Genomic DNA, 22,859 nt, shown 5'->3' on the forward strand with positions numbered 1-22,859 from the left:
CTGGATCTGTTTGTTGTCCTCCCGGTTCTGGATCATTGTCTCTCTCTGGATCTGTTTGTTGTCCCTCCCTATCTGGACCTGTTTGTTCTCCCTCCCTCCCTGGATCTGTTTGTTGTCCCTCTCTCTCTGGATCTGTTTCTTGTCCCTCTTTCTCTGGATCTGTTTCTTTTCCCTCTCTCTCTCTGGACCTGTTTCTTGTCACTCTCTCTTTGGATCTGTTTCTTGTCCCTCTTTCTCTGGATCTGTTTCTTTTCCCTCTCTCTCTAGATCTGTTTCTTGTCCCTCTTTCTCTGGATCTGTTTGTTCTCCCTCCCTGTTTGGATCTGTTTGTTGTCCCTCCCTGTCTGGATGTGGTTGTTCTCCCTCTCTCTCTGGATCTGTTTGTTGTCCATCCCTTTCTGGATCTGTTTGTTGTCCCTCTCTCTCTGGATCTGTTTGTTGTCCCTCCCTGTCTGGATCTGTTTGTTGTCCCTCCCTGTCTGGATCTGTTTGTTGTCCCTCTCTCTCTCTGGATCTGTTTGTTCTCCCTCCCTCCCTGGATCTGTTTGTTGTCCCTCTCTCTCTGGATCTGTTTCTTCTCCCTCTCTGTCTGGATCTGTTTGTTGTCCCTCCCTGTCTGGATCTGTTTGTTGTTCCTATCTCTCTGGATCTGTTTGTTGTCCCTCCCTGTCTGTATCTGTTTGTTGTCCCTCCCTGTCTGGATATGTTTGTTCTCCCTCCCTTTCTGGATCTGTTTGTTGTCCCTCCATGTCTGGATCTGTTTGTTGTCCCTCCCTGTCTGGATCTGTTTGTTGTCCCTCCCTGTCTGGATGTGTTTGTTCTCCCTCTCTCTCTGGATCTGTTTGTTGTCCCTCTCTCTCTGGATCTGTTTCTTGTCCCTCTTTCTCTGGATCTGTTTATTTTCCCTCTCTCTCTAGATCTGTTTGTTGTCCCTCTTTCTCTGGATCTGCTTGTTGTCCCTCCCTGTCTGGATGTGTTTGTTCTCCCTCTCTCTCTGGATCTGTTTGTTGTCCCTCTCTCTCTGGATCTGTTTCTTGTCCCTCTTTCTCTGGATCTGTTTGTTGTCCCTCCCTCTCTGGACCTGTTTCTTGTCCCTCTCTCTCTGGATCTGTTTCTTGTCCTTCTTTCTCTGGATCTTTTTCTTTTCCCTCTCTCTCTAGATCTGTTTCTTGTCCCTCTTTCTCTGGATCTGTTTGTTCTCCCTATCTCTCTGGATCTGTTCGTTGTCCCTCCCTGTCTGGATCTGTTTGTTGTCCCTCCCTGTCTGGATCTGTTTGTTGTCCCTCCCTGTCTGGATCTGTTTGTTGTCCCTCTCTCTCTGGATCTGTTCGTTGTCCCTCCCTGTCTGGATCTGTTTGTTGTTCCTCTCTGTCTGGATCTGTTTGTTGTCCCTCACTATCTGGACCTGTTTGTTGTCCCTCCCTGTCTGGATCTGTTTGTTGTCCCTCCCTGTCTGGATCTGTTTGTTGTCCCTCTCTCTCTCTGGATCTGTTTGTTCTCCCTCCCTCCCTGGATCTGTTTGTTGTCCCTCTCTCTCTGGATCTGTTTCTTCTCCCTCTCTGTCTGGATCTGTTTGTTGTCCCTCCCTGTCTGGATCTGTTTGTTGTTCCTATCTCTCTGGATCTGTTTGTTGTCCCTCCCTGTCTGTATCTGTTTGTTGTCCCTCCCTGTCTGGATATGTTTGTTCTCCCTCCCTTTCTGGATCTGTTTGTTGTCCCTCCATGTCTGGATCTGTTTGTTGTCCCTCCCTGTCTGGATCTGTTTGTTGTCCCTCCCTGTCTGGATGTGTTTGTTCTCCCTCTCTCTCTGGATCTGTTTGTTGTCCCTCTCTCTCTGGATCTGTTTCTTGTCCTTCTTTCTCTGGATCTTTTTCTTTTCCCTCTCTCTCTAGATCTGTTTCTTGTCCCTCTTTCTCTGGATCTGTTTGTTCTCCCTATCTCTCTGGATCTGTTCGTTGTCCCTCCCTGTCTGGATCTGTTTGTTGTCCCTCCCTGTCTGGATCTGTTTGTTGTCCCTCCCTGTCTGGATCTGTTTGTTGTCCCTCTCTCTGGATCTGTTTGTTGTCCATCCCTGTCTGCATCTGTTTGTTGTCCCTCCCTGTCTGGATCTGTTTGTTGTCCCTCCCTGTCTGGATCTGTTTGTTGTTCCTCTCTGTCTGGATCTGTTTGTTGTCCCTCCCTATCTGGACCTGTTTGTTGTCCCTCCCTGTCTGGATCTGTTTGTTGTCCCTCCCTGTCTGGATCTGTTTGTTGTCCCTCTCTCTCTCTGGTTCTGTTTCTTGTCCCTCTTTCTCTGGATCTGTTTCTTTTCCCTCTCTCTCTAGATCTGTTTCTTGTCCCTCTCTCTCTGGATATGTTTTTTCTCCCTGCCTGTCTGGATCTGTTTGTTGTCCCTCCCTGTCTGGATCTGTTTGTTGTCCCTCCCTCTCTGGATCTGTTTGTTGTTCCTCTTTCTCTGGATCTGTTTCTTGTCCCTCTTTCTCTGGATCTGTTACTTGTCCCTCTCTCTCTGGATCTGTTTATTGTCCCTCCCTGTCTGGATCTGTTTGTTGTCCCTCTTTCTCTGGATCTGTTTGTTGTCCCTCTTTCTCTGGATCTGTTTGTTGTCCTTCCCTCTCTGGACCTGTTTCTTGTCCCTCTCTCTCTGGATCTGTTTCTTGTCCCTCTTTCTCTGGATCTGTTTATTTTCCCTCTCTCTCTAGATCTGTTTCTTGTCCCTCTTTCTCTGGATCTGTTTGTTCTCCCTATCTCTCTGGATCTGTTCATTGTCCCTCCCTGTCTGGATCTGTTTGTTGTCCCTCCCTGTCTGGATCTGTTTGTTGTCCCTCCCTGTCTGGATCTGTTTGTTGTCCCTCTCTCTCTGGATTTGTTTGTTGTCCCTCCCTGTCTGGATCTGTTTGTTGTCCCTCCCTGTCTGGATCTGTTTGTTGTCCCTCCCTGTCTGGATCTGTTTGTTGTCCCTCTCTCTCTGGATCTGTTTGTTGTCCCTCCCTATCTGGACCTGTTTGTTCTCCCTCCCTCCCTGGATCTGTTTGTTGTCCCTCTCTCTCTGGATCTGTTTCTTGTCCCTCTCTCTCTAGATCTGTTTCTTGTCCCTCTTTCTCTGGATCTGTTTGTTCTCCCTCCCTGTCTGGATCTGTTTGTTCTCCCTCCCTTTCTGGATCTGTTTGTTGTCCCTCCCTGTCTGGATCTGTTTGTTGTCCCTCTTTCTCTGGATCTGTTTCTTGTCCCTCTCTCTCTAGATCTGTTTCTTGTCCCTCTTTCTCTGGATCTGTTTGTTCTCCCTCCCTGTCTCTGGATCTGTGTGTTCTCCCTCCCTGTCTGGATCTGTTTGTTGTCCCTGCCTGTCTGGATCTGTTTGTTGTCCGTCTCTCTCTGGATCTGTTTCTTGTCCCTCTTTCTCTGGATCTGTTTCTTGTCCCTCTTTCTCTGGATCTGTTTGTTGTCCCTCCCTGTCTGGATCTGTTTGTTGTCCCTCCCTGTCTGGATCTGTTTGTTGTCCCTCCCTGTCTGGATCTGTTTGTTGTCCCTCCCTGTCTGGATGTGTTTGTTCTCCCTCTCTCTCTGGATCTGTTTGTTGTCCCTATCTCTCTGAATCTGTTTCTTGTCCCTCTTTCTCTGGATCTGTTTGTTGTCCCTCCCTCTCTGGACCTGTTTCTTGTCCCTCTCTCTCTGGATCTGTTTCTTGTCCTTCTTTCTCTGGATCTTTTTCTTTTCCATCTCTCTCTAGATCTGTTTCTTGTCCCTCTTTCTCTGGATCTGTTTGTTCTCCCTATCTCTCTGGATCTGTTCGTTGTCCCTCCCTGTCTGGATCTGTTTGTTGTCCCTCCCTGTCTGGATCTGTTTGTTGTCCCTCCCTGTCTGGATCTGTTTGTTGTCCCTCTCTCTCTGGATTTGTTTGTTGTCCATCCCTGTCTGGATCTGTTTGTTGTCCCTCCCTGTCTGGATCTGTTTGTTGTCCCTCCCTGTCTGGATCTGTTTGTTGTCCCTCCCTGTGTGGATCTGTTTGTTGTCCCTCTCTCTCTGGATCTGTTTGTTGTCCCTCCCTATCTGGACCTGTTTGTTCTCCCTCCCTCCCTGGATCTGTTTGTTGTCCCTCTTTCTCTGGATCTGTTACTTGTCCCTCTCTCTCTGGATCTGTTTATTGTGCCTCCCTGTCTGGATCTGTTTGTTGTCCCTCTTTCTCTGGATCTGTTTCTTGTCCCTCTTTCTCTGGATCTGTTTATATTCCCTCTCTCTCTAGATCTGTTTCTTGTCCCTCTTTCTCTGGATCTGTTTGTTCTCCCTATCTCTCTGGATCTGTTCATTGTCCCTCCCTGTCTGGATCTGTTTGTTGTCCCTCCCTGTCTGGATCTGTTTGTTGTCCCTCCCTGTCTGGATCTGTTTGTTGTCCCTCTCTCTCTGGATTTGTTTGTTGTCCATCCCTGTCTGGATCTGTTTGTTGTCCCTCCCTGTCTGGATCTGTTTGTTGTCCCTCCCTGTCTGGATCTGTTTGTTGTCCCTCCCTGTCTGGATCTGTTTGTTGTCCCTCTCTCTCTGGATCTGTTTGTTGTCCCTCCCTATCTGGACCTGTTTGTTCTCCCTCCCTCCCTGGATCTGTTTGTTGTCCCTCTCTCTCTGGATCTGTTTCTTGTCCCTCTCTCTCTAGATCTGTTTCTTGTCCCTCTTTCTCTGGATCTGTTTGTTCTCCCTCCCTGTCTGGATCTGTTTGTTCTCCCTCCCTTTCTGGATCTGTTTGTTGTCCCTCCCTGTCTGGATCTGTTTGTTGTCCCTCTTTCTCTGGATCTGTTTCTTGTCCCTCTCTCTCTAGATCTGTTTCTTGTCCCTCTTTCTCTGGATCTGTTTGTTCTCCCTCCCTGTCTCTGGATCTGTGTGTTCTCCCTCCCTGTCTGGATCTGTTTGTTGTCCCTGCCTGTCTGGTTCTGTTTGTTGTCCGTCTCTCTCTGGATCTGTTTCTTGTCCCTCTTTCTCTGGATCTGTTTCTTGTCCCTCTTTCTCTGGATCTGTTTGTTGTCCCTCCCTGTCTGGATCTGTTTGTTGTCCCTCCCTGTCTGGATCTGTTTGTTGTCCCTCCCTGTCTGGATCTGTTTGTTGTCCCTCCCTGTCTGGATGTGTTTGTTCTCCCTCTCTCTCTGGATCTGTTTGTTGTCCCTATCTCTCTGAATCTGTTTCTTGTCCCTCTTTCTCTGGATCTGTTTGTTGTCCCTCCCTCTCTGGACCTGTTTCTTGTCCCTCTCTCTCTGGATCTGTTTCTTGTCCTTCTTTCTCTGGATCTTTTTCTTTTCCATCTCTCTCTAGATCTGTTTCTTGTCCCTCTTTCTCTGGATCTGTTTGTTCTCCCTATCTCTCTGGATCTGTTCGTTGTCCCTCCCTGTCTGGATCTGTTTGTTGTCCCTCCCTGTCTGGATCTGTTTGTTGTCCCTCCCTGTCTGGATCTGTTTGTTGTCCCTCTCTCTCTGGATTTGTTTGTTGTCCATCCCTGTCTGGATCTGTTTGTTGTCCCTCCCTGTCTGGATCTGTTTGTTGTCCCTCCCTGTCTGGATCTGTTTGTTGTCCCTCTCTCTCTGGATCTGTTTGTTGTCCCTCCCTATCTGGACCTGTTTGTTCTCCCTCCCTCCCTGGATCTGTTTGTTGTCCCTCTCTCTCTGGATCTGTTTCTTGTCCCTCTCTCTCTAGATCTGTTTCTTGTCCCTCTTTCTCTGGATCTGTTTGTTCTCCCTCCCTGTCTGGATCTGTTTGTTCTCCCTCCCTTTCTGGATCTGTTTGTTGTCCCTCCCTGTCTGGATCTGTTTGTTGTCCCTCTTTCTCTGGATCTGTTTCTTGTCCCTCTCTCTCTAGATCTGTTTCTTGTCCCTCTTTCTCTGGATCTGTTTGTTCTCCCTCCCTGTCTGGATCTGTGTGTTCTCCATCCCTGTCTGGATCTGTTTGTTGTCCCTGCCTGTCTGGATCTGTTTGTTGTCCCTCTCTCTCTGGATCTGTTTCTTGTCCCTCTTTCTCTGGATCTGTTTGTTGTCCCTCTCTCTCTGGATCTGTTTCTTGTCCCTCTTTCTCTGGATCTGTTTATTTTCCCTCTCTCTCTAGATCTGTTTCTTGTCCCTCTTTCTCTGGATCTGTTTGTTGTCCCTCCCTGTCTGGATCTGTTTGTTGTCCCTCCCTGTCTGGATCTGTTTGTTATCCCTCCCTGTCTGGATCTGTTTGTTGTCCCTCCCTGTCTGGATGTGTTTGTTCTCCCTCTCTCTCTGGATCTGTTTGTTGTCCCTATCTCTCTGAATCTGTTTCTTGTCCCTCTTTCTCTGGATCTGTTTGTTGTCCCTCCCTCTCTGGACCTGTTTCTTGTCCCTCTCTCTCTGGATCTGTTTCTTGTCCTTCTTTCTCTGGATCTTTTTCTTTTCCATCTCTCTCTAGATCTGTTTCTTGTCCGTCTTTCTCTGGATCTGTTTGTTCTCCCTATCTCTCTGGATCTGTTCGTTGTCCCTCCCTGTCTGGATCTGTTTGTTGTCCTTCCCTGTCTGGATCTGTTTGTTGTCCCTCCCTGTCTGGATCTGTTTTTTGTCCCTCTCTCTCTGGATCTGTTTGTTGTCCCTCCCTATCTGGACCTGTTTGTTCTCCCTCCCTCCCTGGATCTGTTTGTTGTCCCTCTCTCTCTGGATCTGTTTGTTGTTCCTCTCTGTCTGGATCTGATTGTTGTCCCTCCCTATCTGGACCTGTTTGTTTTCCCTCCCTGTCTGGATCTGTTTGTTGTCCCTCCCTGCCTGGATCTGTTTGTTGTCCCTCCCTCTCTGGATCTGTTTGTTGTCCCTCTTTCTCTGGTTCTGTTTCTTGTCCCTCTTTCTCTGGATCTGTTACTTGTCCCTCTCTCTCTGGATCTGTTTGTTGTCCCTCCCTGTCTGGATCTGATTGTTGTCCCTCTTTCTCTGGATCTGTTTCTTGTCCCTCTTTCTCTGGATCTGTTTGTTGTCCTTCCCTCTTTGGACCTGTTTCTTGTCCCTTACTCTCTGGATCTGTTTCTTGTCCCTCTTTCTCTGGATCTGTTTGTTCTCCCTATCTCTCTGGATCTGTTCGTTGTCCCTCCCTGTCTGGATCTGTTTGTTGTCCCTCCCTGTCTGGATCTGTTTGTTGTCCCTCCCTGTCTGGATCTGTTTGTTGTCCCTCTCTCTCTGGATTTGTTTGTTGTCCATCACTGTCTGGATCTGTTTGTTGTCCCTCCCTGTCTGGATCTGTTTGTTGTCCCTCCCTGTCTGGATCTGTTTGTTGTCCCTCCCTGTCTGGATCTGTTTGTTGTCCCTCTCTCTCTGGATCTGTTTGTTGTCCCTCCCTATCTGGACCTGTTTGTTCTCCCTCCCTCCCTGGATCTGTTTGTTGTCCCTCTCTCTCTGGATCTGTTTGTTGTCCCTCTTTCTCTGGATCTGTTTCATTTCCCTCTCTCTCTCTGGACCTGTTTCTTGTCACTCTCTCTTTGGATCTGTTTCTTGTCCCTCTTTCTCTGGATCTGTTTCTTTTCCCTCTCTCTCTAGATCTGTTTCTTGTCCCTCTTTCTCTGGATCTTTTTGTTCTCCCTCCCTGTTTGGATCTGTTTGTTGTCCCTCCCTGTCTGGATGTGGTTGTTCTCCCTCTCTCTCTGGATCTGTTTGTTGTCCCTCCCTGTCTGGATCTGTTTGTTGTTCCTATCTCTCTGGATCTGTTTGTTGTCCCTCCCTGTCTGTATCTGTTTGTTGTCCCTCCCTGTCTGGATATGTTTGTTCTCCCTCCCTTTCTGGATCTGTTTGTTGTCCCTCCCTGTCTGGATCTGTTTGTTGTCCCTCCCTGTCTGGATCTGTTTGTTGTCCCTCCCTGTCTGGATGTGTTTGTTCTCCCTCTCTCTCTGGATCTGTTTGTTGTCCCTCTCTCTGGATCTGTTTCTTGTCCCTCTTTCTCTGGATCTGTTTATTTTCCCTCTCTCTCTAGATCTGTTTCTTGTCCCTCTTTCTCTGGATCTGTTTGTTGTCCCTCCCTGTCTGGATCTGTTTGTTGTCCCTCCCTGTCTGGATCTGTTTGTTGTCCCTCCCTGTCTGGATCTGTTTGTTGTCCCTCCCTGTCTGGATGTGTTTGTTCTCCCTCTCTCTCTGGATCTGTTTGTTGTCCCTCTCTCTCTGGATATGTTTCTTTTCCCTCTTTCTCTGGATCTGTTTGTTGTCCCTCCCTCTCTGGACCTGTTTCTTGTCCCTCTCTCTCTGGATCTGTTTCTTGTCCTTCTTTCTCTGGATCTTTTTCTTTTCCCTCTCTCTCTAGATCTGTTTCTTGTCCCTCTTTCTCTGGATCTGTTTGTTCTCCCTCTCTCTCTGGATCTGTTTGTTGTCCATCCATGTCTGGATCTGATTGTTGTCCCTCCCTGTCTGGATCTGTTTGTTGTCCCTCCCTGTCTGGATCTGTTTGTTGTTCCTCTCTATCTGGATCTGTTTGTTGTCCCTCCCTATCTGGACCTGTTTGTTGTTCCTCTCTCTCTGGATCTGTTTGTTGTCCCTCCCTATCTGGACCTGTTTGTTCTCCCTCCCTCCCTGGATCTGTTTGTTGTCCCTCTCTCTCTGGATCTGTTTCTTGTCCCTCTTTCTCTGGATCTGTTTCTTTTCCCTCTCTCTCTAGATCTGTTTCTTGTCCCTCTCTCTCTGGATATGTTTGTTCTCCCTGCCTGTCTGGATCTGTTTGTTGTCCCTCCCTGTCTGGATCTGTTTGTTGTCCCTCCCTCTCTGGATCTGTTTGTTGTTCCTCTTTCTCTGGATCTGTTTCTTGTCCCTCTTTCTCTGGATCTGTTACTTGTCCCTCTCTCTCTGGATCTGTTTGTTGTCCCTCCCTGTCTGGATCTGTTTGTTGTCCCTCTTTCTCTGGATCTGTTTCTTGTCCCTCTTTCTCTGGATCTGTTTGTTGTCCTTCCCTCTCTGGACCTGTTTCTTGTCCCTCTCTCTCTGGATCTGTTTCTTGTCCCTCTTTCTCTGGATCTGTTTATTTTCCCACTCTCTCTAGATCTGTTTCTTGTCCCTCTTTCTCTGGATTTGTTTGTTCTCCCTATCTCTCTGGATCTGTTCGTTGTCCCTCCCTGTCTGGATCTGTTTGTTGTCCCTCCCTGTCTGGATCTTTTTGTTGTCCCTCCCTGTCTGGATCTGTTTGTTGTCCCTCTCTCTGGATTTGTTTGTTGTCCATCCCTGTCTGGATCTGTTTGTTGTCCCTCCCTGTCTGGATCTGTTTGTTGTCCCTTCCTGTCTGGATCTGTTTGTTGTCCCTCCCTGTCTGGATCTGTTTGTTGTCCCTCCCTATCTGGACCTGTTTGTTCTCCCTCCCTCCCTGGATCTGTTTGTTGTCCCTCTCTCTCTGGATCAGTTTCTTGTCCCTCTCTCTCTAGATCTGTTTCTTGTCCCTCTTTCTCTGGATCTGTTTGTTCTCCCTCCCTGTCTGGATCTGTTTGTTCTCCCTCCCTTTCTGGATCTGTTTGTTGTCCCTCCCTGTCTGGATCTGTTTGTTGTCCCTCTTTCTCTGGATCTGTTTCTTGTCCCTCTCTCTCTAGATCTGTTTCTTGTCCCTCTTTCTCTGGATCTGTTTGTTCTCCCTCCCTGTCTGGATCTGTTTGTTCTCCCTCCCTGTCTGGATCTGTTTGTTGTCCCTGCCTGTCTGGATCTGTTTGTTGTCCCTCTCTCTCTGGATCTGTTTCTTGTCCCTCTTTCTCTGGATCTGTTTGTTGTCCCTCTCTCTCTGGATCTGTTTCTTGTCCCTCTTTCTCTGGATCTGTTTGTTGTCCCTCCCTCTCTGGACCTTTTTCTTGTCCCTCTCTCTCTGGATCTGTTTCTTGTCCTTCTTTCTCTGGATCTTTTTCTTTTCCATCTCTCTCTAGATATGTTTCTTGTCCCTCTTTCTCTGGATCTGTTTGTTCTCCCTATCTCTCTGGATCTGTTCGTTGTCCCTCCCTGTCTGGATCTGTTTGTTGTCCCTCCCTGTCTGGATCTGTTTGTTGTCCCTCCCTGTCTGGATCTGTTTGTTGTCCCTATCTCTCTGGATCTGTTTGTTGTCCATCCCTGTCTGGATCTGTTTGTTGTCCCTCACTGTCTGGATCTGTTTGTTGTCCCTCCCTGTCTGGATCTGTTTGTTGTTCCTTTCTGTCTGGATCTGTTTGTTGTCCCTCCCTATCTGGATCTGTTTCTTGTCCCTCTTTCTCTGGATCTGTTTCTTTTCCCTCTCTCTCTAGATCTGTTTGTTGTCCCTCTTTCTCTGGATCTGTTTGTTGTCCCTCCCTGTCTGGATCTGTTTGTTGTCCCTCTCTCTCTGGATCTGTTTCTTCTCCCTCTCTGTCTGGATCTGTTTGTTGTCCCTCCCTGTCTGGATCTGTTTGTTGTTCCTATCTCTCTGGATCTGTTTGTTGTCCCTCCCTGTCTGGATATGTTTGTTCTCCCTCCCTTTCTGGATCTGTTTGTTGTCCTCCCTGTCTGGATCTGTTTGTTGTCCCTCCCTGTCTGGATCTGTTTGTTGTTCCTCTCTATCTGGATCTGTTTGTTGTCCCTCCCTGTCTGGATCTGTTTGTTGTTCCTATCTCTCTGGATCTGTTTGTTGTCCCTCCCTGTCTGGATATGTTTGTTCTCCCTCCCTTTCTGGATCTGTTTGTTGTCCTCCCTGTCTGGATCTGTTTGTTGTCCCTCCCTGTCTGGACCTGTTTGTTGTCCCTCCCTGTCTGGATATGTTTGTTGTCCCTCCCTGTCTGGATCTGTTTGTTGTCCCTCTCTCTCTCTGGATCTGTTTGTTCTCCCTCCCTCCCTGGATCTGTTTGTTGTCCCTCCCTGTCTGGATATGTTTGTTGTCCCTCCCTGTCTGGATCTGTTTGTTGTCCCTCTCTCTCTCTGGATCTGTTTGTTCTCCCTCCCTCCCTGGATCTGTTTGTTGTTCCTCTCTATCTGGATCTGTTTGTTGTCCCTCCCTGTCTGGATCTGTTTGTTGTTCCTATCTCTCTGGATCTGTTTGTTGTCCCTCCCTGTCTGGATATGTTTGTTCTCCCTCCCTTTCTGGATCTGTTTGTTGTCCCTCCCTGTCTGGATCTGTTTGTTGTCCCTCCCTCTCTGGATCTGTTTGTTGTTCCTCTTTCTCTGGATCTGTTTCTTGTCCCTCTTTCTCTGGATCTGTTACTTGTCCCTCTCTCTCTGGATCTGTTTGTTGTCCCTCCCTGTCTGGATCTGTTTGTTGTCCCTCTTTCTCTGGATCTGTTTCTTGTCCCTCTTTCTCTGGATCTGTTTGTTGTCCTTCCCTCTCTGGACCTGTTTCTTCTCCCTCTCTCTCTGGATCTGTTTCTTGTCCCTCTTTCTCTGGATCTGTTTATTTTCCCTCTCTCTCTAGATCTGTTTCTTGTCCCTCTTTCTCTGGATCTGTTTGTTCTCCCTATCTCTCTGGATCTGTTCGTTGTCCCTCCCTGTCTGGATCTGTTTGTTGTCCCTCTCTCTCTGGATCTGTTTCTTGTCCCTCTCTCTCTAGATCTGTTTCTTGTCCCTCTTTCTCTGGATCTGTTTGTTCTCCCTCCCTATCTGGATCTGTTTGTTCTCCTTCCCTCCCTGGATCTGTTTGTTGTCCCTCTCTCTCTGGATCTGTTTCTTGTCCCTCTCTCTCTAGATCTGTTTCTTGTCCCTCTTTCTCTGGATCTGTTTGTTCTCCCTCCCTATCTGGATCTGTTTGTTCTCCTTCCCTTTCTGGATCTGTTTGTTCTCCCTCCCTGTCTGGATCTGTTTGTTCTCCCTCCCTGTCTGGATCTGTTTGTTGTCCCTCTCTCTCTGGATCTGTTTGTTGTCCATCCCTGTCTGGATCTGTTTGTTGTCCCTCCCTGTCTGGATCTGTTTGTTGTCCCTCTCTCTGTCTGGATCTGTTTCTTGTCCCTCTTTCTCTGGATCTGTTAGTTGTCCCTCTCTCTCTGGATGTTATGTTCTCTGTTCCTCTTGCTCTCGATCTGTTTCTTGTCCCTCTTTCCCTGGGCATGCTTGATCTCTCTCACTTATACAGCTCGCATGTTTATCTCTGCCTTGCACAGAAGCCTCACTTTCTGCATGACCTTTTAAGATATCATGAACATCATTTATTTATGCCTAACAGAAGTAAGACATATCCTTTACAAATTTGACTGAAAGCTTAAACCTCTACTCGCTTTTTTTTAATCACTAACCTTCATCAGACATGCTCCGTCAGCTTCCAGCTTCTTTCCCTCATTCTTGTCTGGTGTGTTTTGACAGGCTTAAAGGTGATTAATCAGTTTAAGTTTTAATTTATTTGTTTGAACTGGTAAAACGTTAATTTCTCACCGGATTGGTCTTCGGCAGAGCTGCTGGCACTGCCTCTCTTGAAGAATTTCCGTATATCCATCTAACGTTAGTCATTAGCTAGCCTACAGTTGAGAAATTGAGGATAATACAATAACATTGTGATCAACAATATGTCACCTTTTCTACACATGACCCACTGATAATTGTTTTGCAATGGCCTACTGAATGAAAGCAATTGAGTATGAAAAGATATGTGCATGATGTTACGTCATCTGTCTCATTTATAGCCCGTCACAGATAGCAAAACTACATTAAATACAACGTTAGATGATATCTAGTTGTCTCATTTATAGCCCGGCACAGATAGCAAAACTACATTAAATACAACGTTAACTAGATATCATCATAACTAATGTTGAATTTAAAAGACACCATTAACGTTACCGTTCGCTAGCTTGCAACGTCTGCTACACTGTAACTTAAAATAGGCCTAGCAACGTCCCTGGCTGGAGTGAAGGTCTAGTCAGGAAAATTAAGGATGGGCAGAGTTACCCACCCTGATCACAACCACATAAACAGTATACAAGAGTGTATCTGACAACTGAATAAGACATTGGGCATGTATTGTTGGATCCTTGAATAAACAAATCACTCACACATATAGGTGTATCAAGGGAACACTTCCAAAGATATCCAGGTGCAATGTAAAACAATATATATATATATATATATATATATATATATATATATATATATATATATATATATATATATATATATAGGACTCGTTTTACTGTGGATATCAATACTTTTGTACCCGTTTCCTCCAGCATCTTCACAAGATCCTTTGCTGTTGTTCTGGGATTGATTTGCACTTTTCGCACCAAAGTACGTTCATCTCTAGGAGACAGAATGCATCTCCTTCCTGAGCGGTATGACGGCTGCATGGTCCCATGGTGTTTATACTTGTGCACTATTATTTGTACAGATGAACGTGGTACCTTCAGGCATGAAGGTCCAATTGACTCAAATGATGTCAATTAGCCTATCAGAAGCTTCCAAAGCAATGACATCAATTTCTGTAATTTTCCAAGCTGTTTAAAGGCACAGTCAACTTAGTGTATGTAAACTTCTGACCCACTGGAATTGTGATACGGTGAATTATAAGTGAAATAATCCATCTGTAAACAATTGTTGGAAAAATTACTTGTGTCATGCACAATGTAGATGTCCTAACCGACTTGCCAAAACTATAGTTATTTAACAAGAAATTTGTGGAGTGGTTGAAAAAACGAGTTTTAATGACTCCAACCTAAGTGTATGTAAACTTCCGACTTCAACTGTATTTGAGTACTTTCAAAGAATTGGAATGCCTACCAAATACTCTACCAATGGTATTTGAAAGTGTTTTCAAATACTTATTTTAAATACATTTAAAAACCCTTAAATAATAAAACGTAATTTCTTTCCAGAAATGTGTTGTTTGGGGTCCCCTTGAACTGTCCTTATTGGGTGCACCTTCTAAGAGTTAAGTAATAGTATTTGAAAATACATTTCAAATCAAATCAAAGTAGTTGTAAATACATGCTGATAGTACTTGTATTTCATAACAAACTCTGTCTAAATATTCCCTGAAAATTCCCGGAAAACATCCACCGTTTCCCCTCCATACAGTACATCACAAAGGATTAGCTAGAAGGGTTTAGAAGGGTTTCCTGGAAGTGAATTGTAGCATTAGAGGGGCCTGGTACGAGTGCATGTGTGTACAGTGGTGTAAAGTAACTAGGTAAAAATACTTTGAAATACTACATAAGTCATTTTTTGGGGTATCTGTACTTTACTATTTATATTTTTTACATATTTTACTTTTACTCCACTACATTCCAAAAAAGATATACACTGAACAAAAATATAAACACAACATGCAACAATTTCAAAGATTTTACTGAGTTACAGTTCATATCAGTCAATTCAAATAAATTCATTAGGCCCTAATCGATGGATTTCATATGACTGAGAATACAGATGTGCATCTGTTGGTCAAAGACACCTTAAAAAAATGTAGGGTCGTGGATCAGAAAACCAGTCAGTATCTGGTGTGACCACCATTTGCTTCATGCCTCATGCAGCGTGACACATCTCCTTCACATAGAGTTGATCAGGCTGTTAATTGTGGCTTGTGGAATGTTGTCCCACTCCTCCTCAATGGCTGTGCGAAGTTGCTGGATATTGGCGGGAACTGGAACATGCTGTTGTACACATTGATGGAAAAACTGGGACATTTTCATCTTCCAAGAATTGTGTTTCTTGCGATCCTTGCGACATGGGGCCGTGCATGAGGTGATGGTGGCGCATTAATGCCATGACAATGGGCCTCAGGATCTCGTCACGGTATTTCTGTGCATTCAAATTACCACGATAAAATGGAATTGTGTTCATTGTCCGTAGCGCATGCCTGTCCATACCATAACCCCACCATGGGGCACTCTGTTCACAACAACGCTTCCCCACACGACGCTATGGACGCTGTCTGCCATCTGCCCAGTACAGTTGTAACCGGGATTCATCCGTGAAGAGCACACTTCTCCAGCGTGCCATTGGCCATCGAAGGTGAGCATTTGCCCGCTGAAGTCGGTTACGACGCCAAACTGCGGTCAACTGCACTCTACAAGTAATGGCACCGGAGGGGATGGCTGCCGTTTTACGGGCTCATAACCAACTGTGCTATTTTGTTTGTTTTTTCGCAGCGTTTGTAACTCATTTTGTACATAATGTTGCTGCTACCGGCTCTTATGACTGAAAAGAGCTTCTGGGCATCAGAACAGTGATTACTCACCTCGAACAGGACAGAGATTCTTTCTTTAATGAGTCCGACGTGAAGGATCTACTGCTTCCCGAGACCAGGCCCAAATCCCCGTCATCAGCATGAGGAAAGGGGGGAGGAGGGGCCGGGGTGCCTTGTAAGAATTTTCCGATGAGTAGGTAAACCACCACTTCCCTCCGTATTATTGGCCAACGTGCAATCATTGGAAAACAAATTGGACGATCTATGATTAAGACTATCCTACCAACGGGACATTAAATACTGTAATATCTTATGTTTCACTGAGATGTGGCTGAATGACGACACAGATAATATAGAGCTGGCTGGCTTCTCCATGCATCGGCAGGACAGAGCAGCTACATCTGGTAAAACGAGGGGCAGGGGTGTGTGTCTATTTGTCAATAACTGCTGTGCGCAATGTCTAATATTAAAGAAGTCTCGAGGTATTGCTCGCCTGAGGTAGAATACCTCATGATAAGCTGTAGACCACACTATCTACCAAGAGAGTTAAGTGGTAGGCCTGATCACTGACAACGATGAGACAGCCTATAGGGAGGAGGTCAGAGACCTGGCAGAACTCTTTGTTATTGTTTTAACTGCTGATTGCTGCTTTAAGTTACAGTATCTTTACTTTGACTAAGGTATGACAATAGGTACTTCTTCCACTACTGTGTGTGTGTGTTTGTGTTAGTGTATATGTGTGTGGGTAATACTGATGCCAAAGGAAGAATAGAGAGAGCTGATAGAAATGGATATTCAGGTATGTTAAGGGTCCACATGACTGGGATTGAGGATTCTTTGTAGAACTATTCTGAACTATTATTTCCCTTACATTAAATGATTTGTGTGTGTGTGTGTGTGTGTGTGTGTGTGTGTGTGTGTGTGTGTGTGTGTGTGTGTGTGTGTGTGTGTGTGTGTGTGTGTGATAGAGGCCCTTCCGTAAGAGCCTGTCAGATAAGAGGCAGTCTGTGACAGGACCTCAGTCTCTCCACTTAAAGCAAACCAACAGAGAGAGACATCTTTCTCTGGCACACTAAACAGTGTGTATGTGTGTGTGTGTGTGTGTGTGGGGGGGGGGGGGAGTCCATTCAGTCAAAGCGTTAAAGCACTCCAGTACTATTGTAGTGAAGCAAAAAGGGCATGACGAGGTTTAGAGTTGGACTCCTTTCTCTGTCTCCCCCAAACAAAGACAGAAACAACTCAGCACAAAGGAGACAATTACTAGCCAAGAGAAATAAAACACACACACACGCACATATGCACGCACGCACGCGCACACGCACGCACACACGCACAAATATGCACTGGGAGATATATTCCAATGGTCATAAATAACTTCACAGAGAGGCGCAGTGAGGGGAAAATATAAGTTGATGATTTAAAAGCTTTTATCATACCAATTACTAGCATCATGATATATTTAGAACAAGATGGAGGGTAGGGGAAGGCCATCCTCAAAGCTTCATACACACACACCTGCAACGGACCCATCCACATTACATCATTCACTCACTCACAAATTCACACAGATGAACATGACTAAACCCTGTTGTACGAAACCATACACACACTCCGGCAAAGAAATCCAGCAAACATTTTCTCACACACCCGGGAGCCATCCCAGCACAATGTTCTTTCACTGAGTCACAACTGAGTAATCCTCTCTCGCACCATCACACAGACCTGTTACATACGGAACACGCGCACACACAGCACACACGCACATACGCAAGCATACATACACACCAAAGCCAACAAGAGAATGGTGATTCTATATCAGTGGTAATGTGTGACACTCAAACAGCAGTTATAGAGTGGCATGTACTACAACAGTAACTTACGTGAGAGGGAGTGCCCTCCTTTGGGCAGGTATTCAAACAATAGAGGGTTATCGTCTCCCAGCATCTCAGCCCGTAGCGACAGCAGGCTGTTTTTGCTCATCAACGCTTCCCTCAGATTGGCTACCAATGGGGTAGTCCTGCCCCCGGTCCCACCTCCGGCCTCATCTGATTCGCTTGCACCCAGGAAGTTGGCCTCGCTCGCTGCCAGAGACTCTTCCTGTTTGAGGAAAAAGTCGAGACGTTCTCCGCGACTGTCTGAGCTGTTGGGCTCTGTCACATCTGCACCTGGAGACAGACAGAGAGGAATCATTAATTAGCTGAATGAGTTTGATTGATATTAGCCAGGTTGAAATGCACCAAATTACTCTTCACACATGACAATATAAACAATGTAAGATACCAAACCATTGACACAATGTCAAAAAGAAAACACAAAAGCAGTTACCCATAGAAAAAGAGTAGTATACTGACGATCGGTATTCCTTTCTTTCTAAACTTCCCATGTGTACATGACAAATGGGACAGATGGGCTGCCTGGCTGTTTACAACATACATTTCTGTCTTTTTTTGATTTTCCTTGTAAAACTTCTCCTTTTAACTCTACCAATTACAACAAGGACCGGACGCTGTTGACATAGCACACAACACAAATAAATCAGAGAGAGAGAGAGAGAGAGAGAGAGAGAAAGAGAAAGAGAAAGAGAAAGACCAAAGGAGAGAGATGGAGCACACAAGAGAGAGATACCGCGAGAGACACAGAGAGAGGGAGATGGAGGGCAAGAGAAACAAGAGAGAGATACCGCGAGAGACACAGAGAGAGGGAGATGGAGAACAAGAGAAACAAGAGAAAGAGAAAGAGAGAGACTAAAGGCCTGTTTAGACTGCAGTGACAGCCCAGTGACAGAGTAACATAGAGAGTGTGTTGTGAACAGCTGTCAGCAGCAGACACACGCCTCTCCTCTGTAGATCTATATGTCTGTCACACACAGCTACTGACAGCACTGCTGACACACACACACACACACACACACACACACACACACACACACACACACACACACACACACACACACACACACACACACACACACACACACACGCACAGCAACTGAGAAAGATAAGAATTGAGAGAGAGAGAGAGAAGACAGAGTAAGGGAGTAGGGAAAGAGAGAGAAAGAAGGAGAGGAAGTCAGAGCGAGAAAGCAAAATGATTTCTCAAGCAGGAATTTTGCTAGGACTGTCTGGAAGTGGTCTGTGAGACAGGCCTAATTGGAGGATCTTAATGGGAGGTATGTGTAACATGAAAACTAGCCGTTATTGGCTGACAGGAGGGCAAACTCTCTTTGTTATTGGTCTATTAACAAACTAAAAACACCCAGCCAAACAAGCTGAAATTTCAGGTGGTCTTTCAAATAGCTCTTACTCGAAAAGTGAATTATCATAATTTTCACAATTTCACAGTATTATTCAAACCTCATAGTGTGTAAATATATATTAAAAACAAATAACTAATTTGAAGTGAGAAGTAGGGATCTGAAGCTCTACTGAGGTTTTCTAGCACAGCTTTGACCGACAACAGTAGCTACTGTAGGTTGCTTAGGATTCAAACCTTCTGTACTTTGCTCCGTTCATCTTTCCCTCGATCCTAACTTGTCTCCCAATCCCTGACGCAGAAAAACATTCCCACAGCACGATGCTGCCAACCCCATGCTTCACCGTAGGGATAGTGCCAGGTTTCCTCCAGATGTGACACTTGGCATTCAGGCCAAAGAGTTCAATCTTGGTTTCATCAGAACAGAGAATCTTGTTTCTCATGGTCTGAGAGTCCTTTAGGTGACTTTTGGCAAACTCCAAGTGGGCTGTCAAGTGCCTTTTACTGAGAAGTGGCTTCCATCTGGCCACTCTACCATAAAGGCCGGATTGCTGCAGAGATGGTTGTCCTTCTGGAAGGTTCTCCCATCTCCACAGAGGAACTCTGGAGCTCTGTCAGAGTGACTATCAGGTTCTTGGTCACCTCCTGACCAAGGCCCTTCTCTCCCGATTCCTCAGTTTGGCCAAGTGGCCAGCTCTAGGAAGAGTATTGGTGGTTCCAAACTTCTGGAGGCCACTGTGTTCTTGGGGACCTTTAATGCTGCAGAATGTTTTGGTATCCTTCCCCAGATCTGTGCCTTGACACAATCCTGTCTCGGAGCTCTACGGACAATTAATTCGACCTCATGGCTTGGTTTTTGCTCTGATATGCACTTTCAACTGTGGGACCTTATATAGACAGGTGTGCCTTTCCAAATCATGTCCAATCATTTGAATTTACCACAGGTGGAAACCAATCAAGTTGTAGAAACATCTCAAGGGTGATCAATGGAAACAGGATGCACCTGAGCTCAGTTTCAAGTCTCATAGGAAAGGGTCTGAATACGTATGTAAATAAGGTATTTGTGTTTTTATATTTAATACATTTGAAAAAATTTCTAAAACCTGTATTCACTTTGTCATTATGGAGTATTGTGTGTAGATTGATGAGGATATTTCATTTATTTAATCAATTTTAGAATAAGGCTGTAATGTAACAAAATGTGGAAAAAGGGAAGGGGTCTGAATACTTTTCGAATGCACTGTAGCTACTGTAATAGGTCAAAGCTGTGTGGCTGGAAACCTTGGTAGAGCATGGGTGGAGTAGGCTTCAGACCAATCCCTACTTCTCACTTGAAACATTTTTTGTTTTTAATTTGCATGTTTTTTACACTGGAAGGTGATTGTAAAAAATTATACAACATTTCCACATGCAAAAAGTGTCTTTTGAAAACGTAATTTGCGCTTCAAATGTAATGTATGTTTTTTTGTGTCACATCATTTATTGCACCGGTCCTGGTTTCCCAGAAGCATCTTCAGGTATCGATAAATCTCTGAGCGGTTTCTCAAAACCGTTGTTACTAAAGTTGCACTTGAAAACACTTGTTTTTACTGACTACCTCAGACCACTCATATAACAGCTAAATGGGTCGTTAGATACATTTTTGCACTTTATACACAGAAGATCTCTGCTAAACATAAAATCAAGATGTTTGGCCAAATGACCCACGGTTAGGCTACGTGTCCTTACAAACTGCTAAAAACAAATTACCCCAAAAATATTTGTTGTGTTTCGATGTGTAGCATATTCAAAACTATACACTCTGTTGTTTTATTGGTTTCTACTTCCCTAAAACAATAATTGTCTACCTCACGATTTAGGTGTCAGGGATTTGAGCTCTAAATGCATCAGGGCATTGCAAGCATATACTGAAGGCATAGCCTAGGTGTCCACTTTATGATATTTATATAAAAAAAAAAATATTAGGGGGGCCAAGCTTAGGCCTTAATGAGACGAGAGAACGATAGAGATATGCCGGCACCATGTTCCCGACATTGATATAGACTTCTTTATACATGTCAGATAGGTTACTAGTGCTATAAAGATACTGGCGTACAGAAGTCGTTCATTTTCTATCCAAATATTGTTTATAAAGATAACCATTGTATTGTTAGATTAAAGGTAGGCCTAAAACATTCTTCCTCACCTCAAGTTCAGCTGTCAGGACACTGGCTTCATAGGCTAAGCCTAATGATAGCTATACCACACCAAACCTTCACAAATGTTTCTTTCAGTGCCTTCAGAAATAATTCACACCCCTTGACTTTTTCCCCCAAAAATTGTGTTACAGCCTGAATTCAAATGTATTCAATTTAGATTTATAGTATATATATGTTTTATTTATAATAAGTGGCATGGACTCCCTCTATGTGCAATAATAGTGTTTAACATGATTTTTGAATGTCTACCTCATCTCTGTACCCCACACATGTAATTATCTGTGAGGTCCCTCAGTTGAGCAGTGAATTTCAGAACACAGATTCAATGACAAAACCAGGGAGGTTTTCCAACGCCTCACAAAGAATGGCAGCCAATAGATTGATGGGTAAAAATACAATAAGCAGACATTGAATATCCCTTTGAGCATGGTGAAGTTATTAATTACACTTTGGATGGTGTATCAATAAACCCAGTCACTATAAAGATACAGGCGTCCTTCCTAACTCAGTTGCCGGAGAGGAAGGAAACCGCTCAGGGATTTCACCAATGGTGACTTTAAAACAGTTACAGAGTGAAAGGAGAAAACTGAGAATGGATAAACAACATTGTAGTTACTCCACAATACTAACCTTATTGAGAGAGTGAAAACGCATCCTGATTGCAACAAGGCACTAAAGTAATACTGCAAAAATTGTGGCAAAGTAATACATTTTTTGTCCTGAATATAAAGTGTTATATTTGGGCAAATCCAATACAACACATTACTGAGTACCACTCTCCATATTTTCAAGCATTGTCATGGCTGCGTCATGTTATGAGTATGTTTGTAATAATTAAGGATTGGGGAGTTTTTCAGGATAAAAAATGTATGGAATGGAGGTAAGCACAGGCAAAATCTTAGAAGAAAACTTGGTTCAGTCTGCTTTCCACTAAAGACACTAGAAGGTGAATTCACCTTTCAGCAGGACAATAACCTAAGACCCAAGGCCAAATCTACACTAGAGTAGCTTACCAAGAAGACAGTGAATGTTCCTGATTGGCCAAGTTACAATTTTAACTTAAATCTGTTTGATAATCTATGGCAAGACTTGAAAATGATTGTCTAGCAATGAGGCCTATAATAATAATAATATTTATTATTAATGATAATATATACAAAATAAATAAATGAAAGGTAGAAAATTGCATCAAACCTGAATAGCGAGTTGCATACAGTGTCACGTCCTGACCAGTATAAAGGTTATTTGTTATGGTAGTTTGGTCAGGACGTGGCAGAGGGTATTTGTTTTATGTGGTTCGGGGTGGTGGTTTTGTAGAAGGGCGTTTGATTTATTATTTCCGGGTTTTGGTTTATGTTCTATGTTTTGTATTTCTATGTTCTTTCTGTGTTGGTATATTTCTATGTTTAGGTTAATGGGGGGTTGGACTCTCAATTGGAGGCAGGTGCTTTCTCTTTGCCTCTGATTGAGAGTCCTATATATGGGTAATTGTTTGGTTTAGTGTTTGTGGGAGATTGTTTCTTGTTTTGCGTGTGTATGCATGACAACGCTGTTGTGTTGATCGTTAGTTCTTCGTTGTTTGTTATTTTGGTGTTCACTTTATTTTAAAAATAAATCAAGATGAGCATCCACATTCCTGCTGTGTTTTGGTCCTCCATTCCAGACGACAACCGTGACATACTGTCCATTTGGCCACGTCCACTACAATATTAAAACTTGTCCCAGAGGACATTCCCCTTATTGTCTTCGTTTCACTATACACTTTCTCCTCTGACTTTTGTTTTACTTCATTGAAAATTAACTCCATTTACGCAATCAACAGTAGCCTAGGCCAAGGCTCCTTTTACTCGCTCTTTCTCACTCTCTCCTCAGTGGCAGGCGCACATGAGGCGAGCAGCTGGAACTAGAGGTCTTCACAGATCCACCTGTACTCAAATACCCGAGACCCGAGCGGGTCCGGATCCAGAATTCTAAATAATGTCACGGGTCTGGGTCAGATCTAATATGATCGTCACGGGTCTCGGGTATATGTCATTTTAACTGACTTGTCCGGAAGGGCACGTACAGATCCAAAAGTGACTGCTGCAGTAGAGAGAGAGAGATACATTTGAACATTTATGGCTGCAAAAATTAGGCGATATCTAATCAATGGAACATGGAATAAAAATGACGGAATTAAAAGTTAAAGGAGAAGGATTGTCTACAAAGACCAAGAGCCAACAGGTAGGCAGGCTGCTACTTAATATTCTGAATGGAGTTGTTGCTCTTAACTGTAGGATGAGAAAGTGCATGCACTGCAGCCTCAGTTAGCCTAGCTAGCTAACGTTAGCTAGCTTAATTAGCTTCTCCTGGTTTGATACAGTCCATG

General features: G+C 44.5%; 1 protein-coding gene across 1 annotated transcript in view; it reads right to left on the bottom strand.

The window, feature by feature from the left end:
- Positions 1–22,859, bottom strand: part of zbtb46 (zinc finger and BTB domain containing 46) — a 105,517-nt gene that overhangs the window by 18,118 nt on the left and 64,540 nt on the right. Inside the window, exon 4 of the mRNA XM_029724952.1 lies at positions 16,922–17,206. Coding sequence (XP_029580812.1) covers positions 16,922–17,206 — 285 coding nt within the window. The remainder of the gene's footprint in view (positions 1–16,921; positions 17,207–22,859) is intronic.

The sequence above is a fragment of the Salmo trutta genome, chromosome 31 (genome assembly GCF_901001165.1).
Source record: "Salmo trutta chromosome 31, fSalTru1.1, whole genome shotgun sequence".
NCBI lineage: Eukaryota > Metazoa > Chordata > Actinopteri > Salmoniformes > Salmonidae > Salmo > Salmo trutta.